The 17,986-nt window shown below is 40.5% G+C and overlaps 1 protein-coding gene across 5 annotated transcripts in view; it reads right to left on the minus strand.

The window, feature by feature from the left end:
* The window catches only part of ADAMTSL3 (ADAMTS like 3), a 363,845-nt gene that overhangs the window by 60,464 nt on the left and 285,395 nt on the right, over positions 1–17,986 (minus strand). For all 5 annotated transcript variants that reach the window (XM_017502246.2, XM_017502245.2, XM_017502242.2 and 2 more), the window contains exons 20-21: positions 8,775–8,928; positions 1,309–2,380 (exon numbers count right to left, since the gene is read on the minus strand). In XM_017502246.2, the coding sequence (XP_017357735.1) occupies positions 1,309–2,380; positions 8,775–8,928 (1,226 nt within the window). The remainder of the gene's footprint in view (positions 1–1,308; positions 2,381–8,774; positions 8,929–17,986) is intronic.

Below are 17,986 nucleotides of genomic sequence, written 5' to 3' on the forward strand. Positions count from 1 at the left end.
CAGCCTCCTGAGTAGCTGGGATTACAGGCACGCGCCACCATGCCCAGCTAATTTTTTGTATTTTTAGTAGAGACGGGGTTTCACCGTGTTGACCAGGATGGTCTCGATCTCTCGACCTCGTGATCCACCCGCCTCGGCCTCCCAAAGTGCTGGGATTACAGGCGTGAGCCACCGCGCCCGGCCGGTTTATTCTACTTCTAAAATTTCATTGTACTCTTGCATTCAGAGTTCTAGCGTTAAAAATTCAAAAATTAGATTTTTCCTATCATTTTAATAATAGCCTAATGATTATTTTAGAAAACTGAATTTTACCAAAATTTCTTCTAATGTTTCACATACTAGGCTCAATGCACAAAGGACATGATAAAGTAAAACTTGCATTTTGAAAATACCTTATGATATGCCTAACAGTTTCACATCTGCTGTGTTATCTGTGAGATAAGGTACAGCTCTAGCTCTTAAATGTGAATCAAAAGGAGGCACAGTGTCTACAGTCCTTTGTATATAAACAGCAAGATTTGAAGGCAATAAAGAATGCAAAAGTAAATTAGTATCTGTTATGTAAAATAAAGGAAATGTGACATTTTTACACTGGCATAGAGATCAGAATAATAGATGACTTAATATTGTGTTTTGAACATCTCAAAACACTTTGATTCTTATCTTATTTTGGATTGTCTGACATTTAAAAATTGCATGATAATAGAAAATTACTCATACCCAAGCTTTCAACTCAGGCTACATATTTGGGTGGTACTCAAATGCCACTGGTGGTATTCAAGAGATATGGCCCTTGGTTCTGATTGGCCATGAAGCAGTCATGGGATTCTGCTTCTCCATGATCTCATCAGAAAGGTTAACTTCTGCCCTGCCAACCTCATGGGGGTGATGTGAGCTCAAATGAGATACCACATCTCCTAGACATGGAAGAGCTAGGTAAGTTCTGATTTGCAGTTCCAACAAAATGTGGGATTATTAGTAGTAAGCTTACTTTTAAAATGGCCTTATATTGATTTTATTTTTAAATGCCAAGTGCTGGGTAAAGGGAGAGTGTATACATGCTTAAACTTATTCTTGCTGTACCCAGTCTTATACCTCTATGATAGTGATTGGGATGATATGGTGGTTTAATTTAAAAATTCCAATGCATATGCAAAAAACACATCCTAATATTTTTGAGTTTCTTTCCTAAAGAATCCTGTTGGAAACACATGCTTAGGAGAGGAATTTGAAAATATTTTCAAGAAAACTGGAATAGCCATTAAGAAGGTAGTGCAAAAATGAATACTGCATTCTTATTTTACTTACTTTTCTGAGGGCTGTAACAACGTTCCATCCTTGGTCCATGTATATGTGGCCTCACTGGGGGTAATAAGGTCACACAGTATATTGATGATCTCTGTCCTTTTTGTAATGTATACTGTATTTCCAATCCTGGAATTTATTGTTTTATTAAATGAAACTGAGGGAGGTTGGCTTTGCCTCATGAGAACAGGTCCCTTTGGCTTGAATGTCAGCTTGCCTGAGTTTTTTGCATTCGAGCTTTGGGACACACTTCCTGTTTCCCCTCTGAGCTGAGCAGCAGGAGGCGTCTCTTCCTGGATGCCCCGCCACTGCATGTGTGTCGGCTGTGACTTGGCTAATTCGGCCACCAGCTGATATATCAGCTGGGACGCAAGATCATCGCTGACCTCTCCGGTTTCCATGAGCTGACTCATGTTTCTTATCAGCTCATCAAACTGGGCTGTATCCATGCTATATGCTCCTTGTTTAACTGCTGCTTCAAACTGCTTATTCTTCAACTCCCAGGAGTTGCTGTTTCCTGCAGAATTTCTGCAGTGGCCTAACAGAGCTCTCAAGAAAGGCTGGTTATTAATGTGGTCATCATCCGGATAAAGCTCATTTTTGTTATTCCAGATTTGTCTCATTTTATGCCACGTGACTCCCAAACTTTTGGCTTCGCTGTGGTCCATCCCAGGATATTCCCTCGTGGGCTCCCTGAGGGCTGGGCGTGCGATGAGCCGGTTGTCAGTCCCAATGAGCTTGAGCACAATTGTTTCCTGTGCAGAGCCTGCGATGCACCGGTACACGCCGATGTCGGGGGCAGCAAGACTGTGGATTTTTAATGAGCCTGACTTGGTGATGCCAAGCCGTTTGGAGTTCTGCAGGCAACGGCCATCCTTCTCCCACTGGATCAGAGATTTCTGGAATCTTCGCACTGGGCACTTAATAATCACGGAGGTGTTGGGCAGCAAATAGGCTCTGCTACCAATGGTCAGGTTAATACGCTTCTCTTCCCTTGTCTGAATGTAGACTCTCTGGACACTGAGGATCTGAGGACCCTGCTCGCCAAGTTTGATCTTCATCTCTGATTTGATTTCTGGAAGAAAAGAAAATACAAACAAATAAAAATACAGACTTTTTGACAGTCATCTTTCAAGGCTGATATAGGCTAACGTATCTCTTTTACTATTTTAAAGCATTCAAGAATAAAACCATGAATAACGTTATACATCCACAGATTGGGGTAAATTTCACAGCCATCTAGTACTTTAGTGGCAAAGAATGCAAGTGTGAATGAGTTGCATATAAATGTGTAAGTTACTTGACAAAACCCTGGTTTGGGGAGGCATGAGGTTAAATGATTTGGTGAAATGTAGGGAATAGTTATTTCTAGACTTGAGGGATATTTATTCTAGGCCATGCTCATATAATGGCTCCATGATTACCCAGCTTCTGGGTACATGTTTCCATCAATAAGGGTCTGATATGTCGGGTCTCTACTGTCTGGCAGAGGCCCTCTGGCTTGGAGCCATGGGTACCCCAAATCTGAGAGGCGAAGAAAGAATGGGAATGTGAGTCAACATATTTGAAGGGTCTGAAAGGAGGCTGAGGTTGGCTAGCTGCAGAGTATAACCCAAATATGTCAATTAAACTAGCATGGGGGTCTGAGGAAGCAATGGGGAGCCGTGATCAAAAAAGAACAGGTGGAACAGGCAGTTTAGAGCCAGACAAATCTGAGTTAGAATCTTAGCTCTGCCACTTGGACAAATCCTTTAATCTCTCTGAGCCTCAGTTTTCTCACCTGTGAAATATGGATAATATTAGTGCTTTCACTGGGAAGGAAGTGAAAATTAAGTCAGATTGTTTATATCAGGTGCACAGCACAGTAGCCGGCACATAATGAGCTCTCATATATAACTGCTGTGACCACGGACCTGGTGACAAGGGCAGGTGCAGCCAACACACAGCAGGGCAGACTGAGTGGAAATCAGAGATAGGGCTGGCTTTCACTTGTTCCTGAGCATTGACTCCTCTTAACGGGCTAGGCCCAAAGAAAATAATTCTCAGATCTTGTCCCCAAGAGAAGTATCCCTCTTCCTTGTTTCATCTGAGGGAAGGTTCAATGTGTTCTGGGTAGGCATGGGAGAAGGAGAATGGTGATATGGGTGGAAGACGGGTTCCTCTTTGATGATATACTTAGGTTCCTGAGCAGATTGTGGAGTGTAGGCTGGAGGGCTTGGAGGCACCAGTGGGTGGCAGAAGAGATACTGGACTCATGTCAGGAGTATTGCTGATTTAGAAGATCATGCAATTGGGACCTCATTTACCGTGGGGAACCCCAGTTACAGGTCCTCCTTGTTGTAACACAGGCTGGGAGGAGAAACGGATTGAGACTCCTCTTACATGGCCTTTTCAGGCCCTTGGCACTGGCTACCGTGTGTTTACTGGTGCCCTGATAGCTGCCTCTCCCACTCACCTACTCCAGGAGCTGGCTGTTAAATATTCACAAATGCACCACTCTCCCCGTCATACAGTTCCCAGCTCTCATCAGCCATCAGGAATTCAGATGGCACTTCTGAAACATCATTATCATTCATCCCCATTGCTTCTACTCTGTTCTCTCTCACCGAGATATTGCCATATCCCCTTCACTAGACTCCTGGTCTGTAGTCTCATATTTACCCAATATATCTTATAGCTCTCAGAGTAAATGAACTAAAAGCAAACCTGACCTAGTCGCTTTCTTCTTGGATACAACTTAAACTCCCTGGCATGGAGTTCAAGAGTCTCTATAGCTAACTTTGCAAGCTCTCTCTTGAACCCACGTTCCAGTCCTATGGAATTTGTTGAAATTCCCTTAAACTTACCACTCCATTTGACAACTCCTACTTTTATCCACACTGCTCTCTTTCCCCACATTCTTCTGTATCCACCCACAGGTGGGCCTGACGGACAGACATGCCATTCAGAAGTCTGCTCCAGGGTTCCTCCTTTGTGAGAGTCTTCCTGAACTCTGCCCACCCAGCATCACTGGCCACTGCCTTCTGTTTGTTGAATGAATAAGCCAATGAATGAGTAAAAGAAAAAGGTAACACGTATGCCCTGGGACCCTGCAGGAAGTGCTGCCAGCCCAAGAGGGGTGCTGGTGACGTGGGCCTGTGCCTGGCTGGGTTTCCGTGACTGTAGCTATGTCAGGAATGGGCGTTACTGGAAGCAGCCAGAACTAGCAAAGCTAGAGGAAGAGTTAGAGCAGTGGAGGCCATATTCTAATGGCAAAGTCCAAGAGGTGTGTAGGAGGCTGAGAGGACTAAAGAGGCCAGCTGCGTTCCGGTACAAGGAGGGAGGCCATGGGTGGGAGAGATGAGAGTCATTTGAGATAGCACTGGGAAGGGGCTGTGGCATATTTTTCTTGATATTTCAATAAATGCCTAGGTTCCTCTTTCCTAATCCATCCTGAATCTCAGAACTTTGGGGAAAAAGAAAAATTCTTTTTTACCAAAGCTCAGGAACCCTAAAAGTCAGAATTTAAAAAATCTAAAATCAAGCACTACATATTTCTGTTATCCTTCTTTTCTTCAGATGCCTTATTGGAAACCAAGACAGGTAGATTTCTAACAGCACTTTGAGAATGAACCACATCTGACATATTTAAAGAGAATGACTATGAGTACAATTCTTGACCTCGTGATCCACCTGCCTCAACCTCCCAAAATGCTGGGATTATAGGCATGAGCCACCATGCTCAGCCTATGAGTACAATTCATTCTGATAAACATGTTGGAGGATTATATAGAAAAAGACAAAACTGAACATCTGGAGGTGCTGTGTACCTACCCCATGAAAGCTCATACCCTAATAGGCCAGAAGATACAATAACTTACTTAATACATTTTATCTTGTGTTAAACTTATAATAGAAATTAGAGAAAAACACCTTAAAAGTAATCAATATTTTTGAGCTTTTAGTATGTGCCTGACGTTGATTCTAAGCACTTTATAGGTATTAATTCAGGATTCTCAGAACAGTCCCGTGAAATAAAGACTATTCTCATTTTACAGATGAGAAACCTGAGACCCACAGAGATTAAATAATTTGTTCAATGTCACAGGATGAAGTACCAGAAGAACTAGGATTTGAAATCAGGTGAGTTATTAACTTAACTACAATGTCATATTACCCTTCAGACATGAAGTACAACTGAGAAAGCTTATTGGGGAAGGTAGGGTTTCTGTTGAGCCTTCAAGAGCACGAAGAACTTCAGTCACTAGACATCGGAAAGGAAAGAATCTGAACAAGAGAACTGTCAAGGGATTGTCTGGGGAGAAGCAGGTGCTGGGTGTCATTAGACAACAGGTGCGCCCCGGCGTCTAGGGGGAGCACAAGACATCTTTCCCACCTGACTCGGACCTGCTGCACACCAAAATAGAGCAAAGAAAAATTACCACTCCAAAGTGGAGGGGTTTTACCTAAACCCAAGACACCAATTAACACACATTTTCTAGAACTGAAACCTTAGAAGAAAATAAAGTTCACAGCACTACTGGGCCTGATTTTCTTGTCTACGGACCCCCTTTCATAATGGATGGGGTAGATCATACGTTTCTAACATGAGGAGGAGAGGGGGTAGATTTGAGGTGAAACAGAGTAAAATCGGAAGGACATAATGCCACCATCGTCTCGATATTCCTAGAGGAATGAAAGAAAAGTTCATTGATAGAGAAATGGATCAGTGCAGACGTTAGAAAATAGTTGCTATGGCGAATTTCTAGGGCATTCTTAGAAAATAGAGCACAAAGCCGCTATTTCACAGCAAATTCAGATAGCATAAGTATGAAACATGCCAAATTAGCATGGTGATATTATTTTCTTTAGGAAATCCCAGTGGCTCAGGCTAGGGAACCAACCGACCAACCAATAAACAAATCGCTTGAAAGGTAATACCAGGGCTGAAGCTAAGCAGGGGTAAGTGCAGGAGGTTAATGAAAGGCATAAAGATTTGGTGGTAGAGTTGGTTAAGTGGGAACCTAAGGAATGCTGGCTAAGTTTTCTAGTGCAAGTGCAGAAAGTGTGGGGATAATACGGAGATACGGAAGAACCAGAGGTCACGGCGAGGCACTAAATAAGTAAGCAGGAATGAGATGAGGATAAGGCAGAAGAGCAGGAAGCTAGTTCTGAGTGCAAAGTAGTGAGGAAGTCTAAGAGGTTACCATGCCAACATGATGGAGTCAGCGGAATTGGCGAGGTTGGGAAATTGGGATATCAGGTGTTAGAAGGGTCATCAACACAGATATTGGTTGTCTTGGATGTTAGAAAATGTCGGAGAGGAATCATGCACCTGGTGCTGGTGTGTCCTGAGAAAGGTGCCGAGGGTCTTGTAAGGTCTGCACATGGTGCCTTTGAAGGTATGAGGCGGGGCAATCCACATGCTAAGTATGTAATGACAGCAGGGAAATGGTGCAGACAGATGGGTAGGGAGGATAAGAACGTGGCAGCCTCATCTCTTGCTCTGTGATATGGTGGTGGACACAAAAGGATGCTACATGCGATTGTAGAAGCAGAACCTAAACTTCAACACGCAAGGGCCACTGATCAAAGATTATGGAATGAGGCCAGGCTATTGCTGAAGTGGGGGCCCAGCTCAGGGTGTGTTGGCCGTGCTGGGAGCGCAGATTCCTGTCTCTTGTCTACATTCATGACCTACATGTTTGGCAGGCAGGAGTGGGGTGGGGTAAAGAAATATACTATCTTTTTTTCTCTTGTGTTTTTAATTTCTCCCTAAAACTTGTAATTTTCTCTGCTCCTCAGTGCATGCCATAATAATTTATAATTTCATCTTGTACCACATTGCATGCCCTAATAACCACAATGTATTCCCACATGTTATTCTGTTATTATTTTAGAGGAAGCTGCCAGTATCACTTTAATTTCACCCTCCTCTAAGGCAGTTTTTACCGTCTAGCCACACTGCTATGCAACCATCCGCAATTAATAAAAATCAGATAGAGAAGCAGCTTGAACGACGCGTGATAGTGCACCATATTCTATGGACACTCCTGAGTTCCAGGAGACTTTACAACTTGGAATCTCAAGTTTTTGGACTCTTAAGACTTTGGAAACGTGTTCTTCAAAAAAAAAATGTTAATTTCCATGAATCAGCATAGAGAGGCAGCTACAAACGTGGGCCAAAGAATCAGACAGACTTGTGGTCAAGGGGTTCAAATGGCAGCCAGGGAGACTTAGCCAAGTCTCACGCCTTTCTATGTCTTGGATTTCTCATCTCTAACTGAAGATAGTATCTGCCTCACAATGCTGTTCAGGGGACTAAATGAGATAATGCATGCAAATAGCTTCACATAGTAATTGCTCAATAAATGTCACTACTTAAAAAAAACCAGTATTTTCCTTATTTTGCTTTGTTTGTTTCTCCAGGAAAGTTGTTGGTAAATTGAAGTTTTATATATATATGTATATATATATACATATATATATATGTGTATATATATACATATATATATGTGTGTATATATATATATGTATGTGTATATATATATGTGTGTGTATATATATATATATACACACACATATATATATATATGGCATGAAAATAAGAATAATTCATGTGTAATTTGTAATTTTTTCTCCTTACCAAAAATTCAGAAGGGTACCTGAGATAATGAATGTAATTTTACATGTGAGTAATTAAAGATAGTGAAAAAGGGGTAACTTAACTCCAAGGCTGTTATTTCCACTATGCCTGTTCCCTGCCTCCCTACCTCCCTTCCCAAAATTCTCACCGCCACTCTGTTGCCTGCTTTTCAACTGCTGCCATGACAACCCTCGACTTACATGTTTTAACATATAACTCTTATATGAAACTCACATATTCATATGTAAACACATATTCTATCATGTACACTGAAAATACAGAAGAATGCTCCATGCATATTAGCTTTGGCTATAATGAAGCCGTTAATATTAACTCTTTATAGTAAGCTCATTATTCATAATTAATTGAGGTGTACAAACTGCCATTTTTAAAATCAAAGTTATTCTGTTTTTATCCTTGCCGATTTTAGATGATACACGAGAAAAAATACTCGAATGCTTAAAGTACATAGCTCTTCTACGTCTAATGAAGTCCAAATGCATTCCTAGCAAAGCAAACCAGGAGGTGTTTGGCTTAACTTCTACAAGGAATACTCCTGAACTCTAAGCAGAAGGAATTATGGTAAAGTGGAGGACATAAATCCAAGTGAGAAAGCCTAAAGGATGCATTTGTAAGTGGGTGGACATTTCTTAAAACAGACTTTTTTTAGAACTATGTCTTGATCTTCCACATTCTACTGATCACTGCCGAAAACAACACTGAGTTCCGCCTGAGTTGCTTTACTCACAGATGAGAAATCTGTTGACATATGGAAAATAAAGACATCGGGACAAAATGAACAGAATCAGCATATTTTGGTGAAGCGCGGACGCTGCATACTTACTACTGCACTCAGGCATCTGGCAAGATCTTACAAGAGGGAGCCCTGGTAGATCCCTGCACATCATCTCACTCAGGGGGACGCGCCGGCCTTTGGCTGTCAGCCTTTGACACACCTGCTTTCTTCTCTGGATCCCAACACCACAACTGACAGAACACTGAAATGAGAGTTGTGCAACAGAGTCAAATGGAGCGTGAGCAAGCAGACCCAGCCAACAACAGCAAAGTCCCCAAGGGTGAAAGAAGAGGGAATTTTCAGTACGCATGTGCCAATAAGAAAGCCATTTCCTAGGCTTGAACATCTTTTATGTCATAGAGAGTTTCTTCCTCTCCTCCCCTTCCCTCCCCTCTTTTCTTTTCCTTTCTGTGTTTCTCTTTTTCCTTCAGTCATGTCCTTTCTATCACCCTTCCTCTCCCTCCTAGTCCCTCCCTCTCACTCTTTCTTTCGGAGATAGTAAAGAATTTCCAGTAATATATTGTTGTAGGATTTTTTTTGGCATTGCAATTAATATCGTTTATTTTTTAGCCATAAATTTGACCTTTTTAACAATTTCATTGAGGCATAATTGATATATAAAGAACTGTACATGTCTAATCTGTGCAATGTGACGGGTTTGGGCTTAATGCAAACACCATGATACCATTACCAAAATCGGAGTAACAGACATATCCAACACTTTCCAAAGTTCTCTTTTTGCTTTTTGTTGCCTGTTTTATGATTGAACACTTAACATGAGATCTGCCTTCTTAATAAATTTTTAATTGCACACTACCTGTTGTTAACTATAGGCATTAGGTTTTACTGCAGATCTCTAGAACTTATTCAGCTAGTATAATTGAAACTTTATAACCATTAAACAACTCCTCATTCTGGGGAAACCACTATTGTAGTCTCTGCTCCTATGAGTTTTACAATTTTAGATACCTTATGTAAGTGGACTCATGTGACATTTGTTTTTCTGTAACTGGCTTATTTCACTTAGCATAATGATGTCCTCTAGGTTCATCCATGTTGCCACAAATGGCAGGATTTCCTAGTCTTTTAAGGCTGTAAAATATTTCATCCTATGTATATACAGTACCACATTTTCTTTACCCATTCATCTGTCTATGAACATGTCCATAATTTTTTTTTTTTTGAGACGGAGTCTTGCTCTGTTGCTCAGGCTAGAGTGCAGTGGCATGATCTCGGCTCACTGCAACCTTCGCCTCCCAGGTTCAAGCAATTCTCCTGCCTCGGCTTCCCAAGCAGCTGGGATTACAGGTGCCTGCCACCTTGCTTGGCTAATTTTTGCATTTTTAGTAGAGACAGGGTTTCACCATCTTGGCCAGGCTGGTCTCAAACTCCTGATTCTGGATATTAACCCTTTGTCAGATGGGTAGATTGCAAAAAATGTTTCCCATTCTGTTGGGTGCTGGTTCACTCTAATGATCCACCCACCTAGGCCTCCCAAAGTGCTGGGATTACAGGTGTGAGCCACTATGCCTGATCTTTTTTTTTTTTTAATTATAAGTTCTGGGATACATGTGCAGAATATGCAAGTTTGTTACATAGGTATACATGTACCATGGTGGTTTTCTGCACCCATCAACTGGTCATCTACATTAGGTATTTCTCCTGATGCTATTCCTCCGCTATCCCCTATCCCCCACAGGCCCTGGTGTGTGGTGTTCCCCTCCCTGTGTCCATGTGTTCTCATTGTTCAGCTCCCACTTGTGAGCAACAACATGCGGTGTTTGGTTTTCTGTTCCTGTGTTAGTTTGCTGAGAATGATGGTTTCCAGCTTCATCCAGGTCCCTGCAAAGGACATGAACTCATCTTTTTTGTGTGGCTGCATAGTATTCCATGGTGTATATGTGCCATATTTTCTTTGTCCAGTCTATCATTGATGGGCATTTCGGTTAGTTTCAGGTCTTTGCTATTGTAAACAGTGCTACAATGAACACACCTGTGTGTGTCTTTATAATAGAACGATTTATAATCCTTTGGGTATATACTCAGTAACGGGATTGCTGGGTCAAATGGAATTTCTATTTCTAGGTCCTTGAGGAATCGCCACACTGTCTTCCACAATGGTTGAACTAATTTACACTCCCACCAACAGTGTAAAAGTGTTCCTATTTCCCCACATCCTCTCCAGCATCTGTTGTCTCCAGATTTTTTACTGATTGTCATTCTAACTGGTGTGAGATGGTATCTCAATGTGGTTTTGATTTGCATTTTTCTAATGACCAGTGATGATGAGCATTTTTTCATATGTCTGTTGGCCTCATAGTCTGTTCATATCCTTTGCCCATTTTTGAATGGGTTTGTTTTTTTCTTGTAAATCTGCTTTAGTTCTTGGTAGATTCTGGATATTAACCCTTTGTCAGATGGGTAGATTGCAAAAAATTTTTCCCATTCTGTTGGTTGCTGGTTCACTCTAATGATTGTTTCTTTTGCTGTGCAGAAAATCTTAAGTTTAATTAGATCCCATTTGTCTACTTTGGCTTTTGTTGCCATTGCTTTTGATGCTTTAGTCATGAAGTCCTTGCCTATGCCTATGTCCTGAATGGTATTGCCTAGGTTTTCTTCTAGGGTTTTATGGTATTAGGTCTTTATAGTGTTGATGGTCTTACAATTTGGTATCTTTTTGCAGTGGCTGGTACCAGTTTTTCCTTTCCATATTTAGTGCTTCCTTCAGGAGCTCTTTTAATGTAGGCCTGGTGGTGACAAAATCTCAGCATTTGCTCACCTATAAAGGATTTTATTTCTCCTTTGCTTAAGAAGCTTAGTTTGGCTGGATATAAAATGCTGGGTTGAAAATTCTTTTCTTAAAGAATGCTGAATATTGGCCCCCAGTCTCTTCCGTCTTGTAGGATTTCTTCAGAGAGATCTGCTATTAGTCTGATGGGCTTCCTTTTGTGGGTAACCAGGCCTTTCTCTCTGGCTGCCTTTAACATTTTTTTCTTCATTTCAACCTTGGTGAATCTGATGGTTATTTCTTGGAGGCTTTGTTCATTCCTTTTCATTCTTTCTTCTCTAATCTTGTCTTCATGCTTTATTTCATTAAGTGGATCTTCAATCTCTGATATCCTTTCTTCTGCTTGATTGATTTAGCTATTGATACTTGTGTATGCTTCACAAAGTTCTTGTGCTGTGTTTTTCAGCTCCATGAGATCATATATGTTCTTCTCTAAACTGGTTATTCTAGTTAGCAATTCCTCTAATCTTTTATCAAGGTTCTTAGCGCCCTTGCACTGGGTTGGAACATGCTCCTTCAGCTTGGAGGAGTTTGTTATTAGCCACCTTCTGAAGCCTTCTTCTGTCAAGTCATCAAACTCATTCTCTGTCCAGTTTTGTTCCCTTGCTGGTAAGGAGTTGTAATATTTTGGAGGCGAAGGGACATTCTGGTTTTTGGACTTTTCAGCCATTTTGCACTGGGTTTTCCTCATCTTTGTGGATTTATTTACCTTTAGTCTTTGATGTTGGTGACCTTCAGATGGGTTTCTGTGTGGACGTCCTTTTTGTTGATGTTGATGCTGTTCCTTTCTGTTTGTTAGTTTTCTTTCTAACGGTCAGGCCCCTCTGCTGCAGGTCTGCTGGAGTTGGCTGGAGGCTCACTCCAGACCCTGTTTGCCTGTGTATCACCAGTGGAGGCTGCAGAACAGCAAAGACTTCTGCCTGTTGGAGTAGGCACCAGAGGGAATCTCCTGGTCTGTGGGTTGCAAAGATCATGGGAAAAGCATAGTATCTGGGCCGGAGTGCGCCATTCTTCACGGCACAGTCCCTTGTGGCTTCCCTTGGCTAGGGGGCGTTGCCCAACCCCTTGTATTTCCTGGGTGAGGTGATGCCCCATCCTTCTTTGGCTCACCCTCTATGGGCTACATCTACTGTCTAACCAGTCCCAGGGAGATGAGCCAGGTACTCAGTTGGAAATTCAGAAATCACCTGCCTTCTGCATTGCTCTTGCTGGGAGCTACAAACCGGAGCTGTTCCTATTCGGCCATCTTGCCAGCCACAGCTGATTTTGATTTTAAAATACTTATTACTAAATATCCAAGAAATAAAAATGTATAAAAGGGAAAGTTAAAAAAACACCCAATCTGCCATATATAAAGTAACATGAATAGTTGATAATCATTGTGTGTACATGCAATTTCAACTGAAAAATTTAATGTGGCTGGGCATGGTGGCACATGCCTGTAATCCCAGCACTTTGGGAAGCTCAGGTGGGTGGATCATGAAGTCAAGAGACCAAGACATCCTGGCCAATATGGGGAAAACTGCCACTATGATTCAATTATCTCCCACTGAGTCCCTCCCACCACACATGGGAATTATGAGAGCTACAATTCAAGATGAGATTTGGGTGGGGACACAGCTAAACCATATCATCTACCTCATCTCTCCAAATGTCAATTAGTTTTCATTCTATTATTTAGATAATGTTAAGATTTCTGATATTTATGTTGTATTATAGAATATAATTGTTAGTTGATTAGTCTTAATCTACACACATGAATTCATTACTCATCTCCCACCATTTATACCAGGGCCTATGGCATTCCCAGATTCTCTGTTTTGAGTTGTCTCTGTATCTCATCTTGGCCCTACAGCTTTTTCAAGAAGGGTTTATCAGACGATATTCTCTTTCTTCTGTCTCTGAATACTTTTATGTTCCATGTGTTTTGTTCTTCTCAACAAATACCAATTATGCTTATGTTTGATCTCCTTTGTCTGTCTTCTATATCCATTACGGCCACTAAAAACCAATTTTACATCTTTGTTCTTTTCCATATAATTTTATATGACTTATTCCAGTCTGTATCCCATCTCCCTTTATTATCAGTCATTTCCTTTATTTTCTTCAGTTGTTGCCTGTGATGTCAGTTTTGTGCCTGCTATTTTTGTATCTGCCATTTAAAATTTTCCCTCTTTTTTCTTGATGGTTCCAGTTGTCCTTCCATCTCCTGTTGTCTTATAGTCTCATTTTTGAACTCAAACCTCACTTTAAAGCCACTTTTTCCCTAGACATTATGACTATAACTTACTTGGAAATATAGAACCTATCTGTCTGAACTTTCCCTGGGGAAATTTCTGTTACATTATCCATGTGACTCTTGTTTTATGCTCCATTTCCCATCCCATGATTTCCTCCCTCCTTTTTGATATCCCCACCTAGCTTTGGTGCATAGATTTTATGCTGGTGCTTTGAATACAGCTGCTGTTTGTGAGTAACATGGGAGGGAGAAATGAACCAGGGAGTTTTACATCTGTTTGTTGTCTTCAACATTTTGTCACCAAATCTCTTATTTCCTCTAGCTACATTTCTCTTCAGGTTTTGGAATTTGAACAGTTGATGAGATGAATAAAAGATCCTTTTAAATAACTGGCTCACTGTGTCATAATCCGGCAACTGCTGCCTCCCCTTCCTTCACACCACTTCATCTCTGGCAGCATTCCTTGGCAAGGAGGCATAAAAATATGCCTTCTCCCTCAGCTCCATCTCCCACCACGATTCTGCAGGGACATCCTCAGTTTTCTTCTGAGGTACCTCATGGTCCAGGATCTACTCTCTGTCATCAAAGAACTAGAATAGGCCTTTCAGGACTGCCACATTTACTCCTAGGGAAATCTATATCCTGCTAGGTGCCTGAGGAAATATTTGTCCGCTCTCAGCCTTCTCTCTCATTCTGGTCCAGTCTTTGGCAGGTGTGTTTCATAATTTATAGTTTGGGATTGTGGCCATTTCATTGTTCATTGAGTTGTTCGGTTTCAAAGGAGGAAAATAGAATTTTAAAAAATGCCTTTAGTGACGTCTTTTAACAGAAAGCCCTAATTACTATTACTTTTCAGTATAGACAAAAACTTTTTGTAAGCTTTTGAATAAATATTTTAAAATTACCATTACCATAATATCACTTTTTTTTTAAACAAGTCAAATCATCATCTAGGAGTTTCTCACATAATAAAAATGAATGTCAGCTTTTTATTAAACTACTATGTGAGTTACTTTAGTTCATGTAAAAGTAGTTAAATAACTGTCAATCGCTGCTCATAAGACATTTCTAATGATACATATTTGACTTTTTCTCCTCATCCTGAATGGTAGGATGGTTTGTAAATCCTTTTTTTGAGAGGGAGGTCTTCTGTGACTGTGTGTCTGCTAAGTTAAAGTAAGCATGCCATCAGAGAATGTCCAGAACTCACAGAGAGGGGAGATGTCATAATCAGTGCCATTAATTATCATTCACAAAGCAGCAACTGTACGCCAAAGCTTCTTGCGGTTTCTTCTTTAGACATCTGGTAGATTCCTCAGGAATCACTCATGGGAACAATATACATTGGTTCTTGCATCTTCAAAACTATTTGTCTGTGGTCTTTAAACTTGAAGGTCAGTTTGGCAGGATATAAAATCTTTGGCTCACACTTTCTTTCCTTCAGTATCTTAAATAAGTTGCTCCATTGTTTTCTAGCATGAAGTGATATTGTCAAGAAGTCTGATGCCAGTTTGATTTTCTTTCCCTAATAAGTGACTCGATTTTTTGCATACATGCAAAAATATATTTTTATCTTTTAGTAGAATATCTTTTTTTTGAGATGGAGTTTTGCTCTTCTGGCACAATCTCAGCTCATTGCAAACTCCGTTCCCTGGGTTCAAGCTATTCTCCTGGTCAGCCTCCCAAGTAGCTGAGATTAAGGGAGTGTGCCACTACGCCTGGCTAATTTTTGTATTTTTTAGTAGACACAGGGTTTCACCATGTTTGCAGGCTGGTCTTGAACTCCTGGCCTCAAGTGATCCACCCCCTCAGCCTCCCAAAGTGTTGGGATTACAGGTGTGAGCCATCATGCCCAGCTGAACATGTCTTGATATTGACCATTCTGCGTCAGTTTTCCTAGGTATATAGAATGCCCTTTCAATATGGCAATTTGAATCATTTATAGTTTTGTTCTGTTATGATTTTTGGTGGTTTCTTTTCCTGGGACTCTATATTTGTTGGATTTATTTCCTTGTCTTTTATATATATTATTTGCACTTGAATCTTTTAATATTTCTTTGATTCTTGTCATTTCCCTCCTTTCTTTTATTTTGCTTATTACACTTTCTCTGCCCAGTCATTCTTGAGTTTCTTCTAGTATTTAGTCTACATTCTGAGAAATTTACCCTTAGTTTTTAAATTCTTTTCTGAACTGTCAGCTATCATTTTACATTCTCCTGTTATTTATTCATCTCATTTATTGAGTTTTCTATTTCTGATTTATTTCTACAATTTTCTTTTTGTTTTCTCTTAGCTCATTTTGTAATATTGAGTATACTTTCATCTGCTTGAAGGCCACATTTTCATTATGTTGGTATGCTACTGATACTTTACCTTTTTGGAGGGTTTGCTGACGCCCCTATTAAATGAATTAGATTGTTTTCTGTACTTTTAGAGAAGGAGAGTGTAAGCAGGTGGGAGTATTTCAGGATAGTTATCTTCACTGTTAAGAGCTTCCTCCTCTGGTGTCAAAAAGTAGTATTATATGCAACAATTTGGCCACAATTCTGGGATTTGTATCTCTGGACTCCCAACTCCCAAGGATCCGAACATCTCTTTCCTTTACCCTGTGTTCCTTCTCCACTTGGATTATAATTCTGACAACTTTTCTTGGGCACTTCTTAAGCCCAGTACTCTCTGGTCTTCTTAAGGCCCTTTAGTGGTTCTGCATGATCCTTCTTGCATCCAGTCACACTCTGGAACCTGGAGTCTTTCCTCAATTTGGCTGATTGGGCTCAGATCTATTTGCTGAGGGTTCTACTCAGAGTAGGATTATTTCCTTGTCATGCTATTTATTGCTGACGTCTGTGTTCCACAACTACTGGCCCTGTCTCTTCTCTTTTTTACCACTGCCTAGCTGCTATTTTGCCATTTCTAAACCGTGTCTGCACTGTGTGGTTTGGCCTCACCTACTTATATGACTTTTGTTAAAATTACCTCTGTTGTTTTTTCTTTCCTTTTGCATTCCTGATTTCTCTGCCTTTTCTTTTTTAATAAGGGATTTGGGAATAGTAACTATGCTACCAACATATTTTGCCTCACTGAAATCCTTCAAATAATTTTTAAAGGGACTACTGTCACTAATTTACTTTTAGATATCATGGTAGTCATCTTTCATGGTTTCAACTACCACATATGTGTTGATGATTCATATAACTTTAATGCAGATGTTTTCTGAGCTATAATTCTGTATTGATAACTTTATAGCCTCTCAAACTACATGTATGTCTAAAATAAGCCATTTTTCTCTCTCAAGTCACTTTCTGAATATGCTTCTTCTTTTAATTAATTTTAAAATTAATGTCATCTCATCCATTCGCTTTCCAGTACAGAAATATAAAACACTCCTCTTTTTTGCTCATGTCCTGTCAATTCAATTGCCAAATATGTCAGTTAAATCTCCTAATATTGTTCAAAACCACTTACTATTCTCTATCCCAACTGCTTCTTCTCTCACTGGTTTTATTACAATTACCATCTAACAAGGTTTTTCAAGCTCCAATTCCTTCCTCCTCTAATACAATATCCATACTTGCAGCCAGAATTATAAGTCTAAAACCTTATATTTTACTTCCTCATTCAAACACCTTCCATCATGCTCTCAGTGACTGTAGGGATAAACCCAATACCCCAAAGCCTTCACAATCCAGCTGTAACCTCTCCTTTCCATCTCACCTACCAGCACCTCCTCAGTGCATCCTGTTCTTAAGCCACACAAGACTCACAAGCTCCCCCAAATCGGTGCCTTTATATACACTCTTGTCACTCCTAGAATACCCAGCTGTGTCATTTCCACACAGCACTCATCTCTTAAGATGCAACTCCATTACGTTCCTTGTTAGTTGTATTCCTAGGTATTTTATTCTCTTTGTGGCAATTGTGAATGGCAGTTCGTTCTTGATTTGGCTCTCTTTAAGTCTGCTATTGCTGTATAGGAATGCTTGTGATTTTTGCACATTGATTTTGTATCCTGAGACTTTGCTGAAGTTGCTTATCAGTTTCAGGAGATTTTGGGCTGAGACGATGGGGTCTTCTAGATATATAATCGTGTCGTCTGCAAATAGAGACAATTTGACTTCCTCCTTTCCTATGTGAATACACTTTATTTCTTTTTCTTGCCTGATTGCTCTGGCTAGAACTTCGAGTACTATATTGAATAGCAGTGGTGAGAGAGGGCATCCTTGTCTAGTGCCA

The sequence above is a fragment of the Cebus imitator genome, unplaced genomic scaffold (assembly GCF_001604975.1).
Source record: "Cebus imitator isolate Cc_AM_T3 unplaced genomic scaffold, Cebus_imitator-1.0 Scaffold295, whole genome shotgun sequence".
Taxonomy (NCBI): domain Eukaryota; kingdom Metazoa; phylum Chordata; class Mammalia; order Primates; family Cebidae; genus Cebus; species Cebus imitator.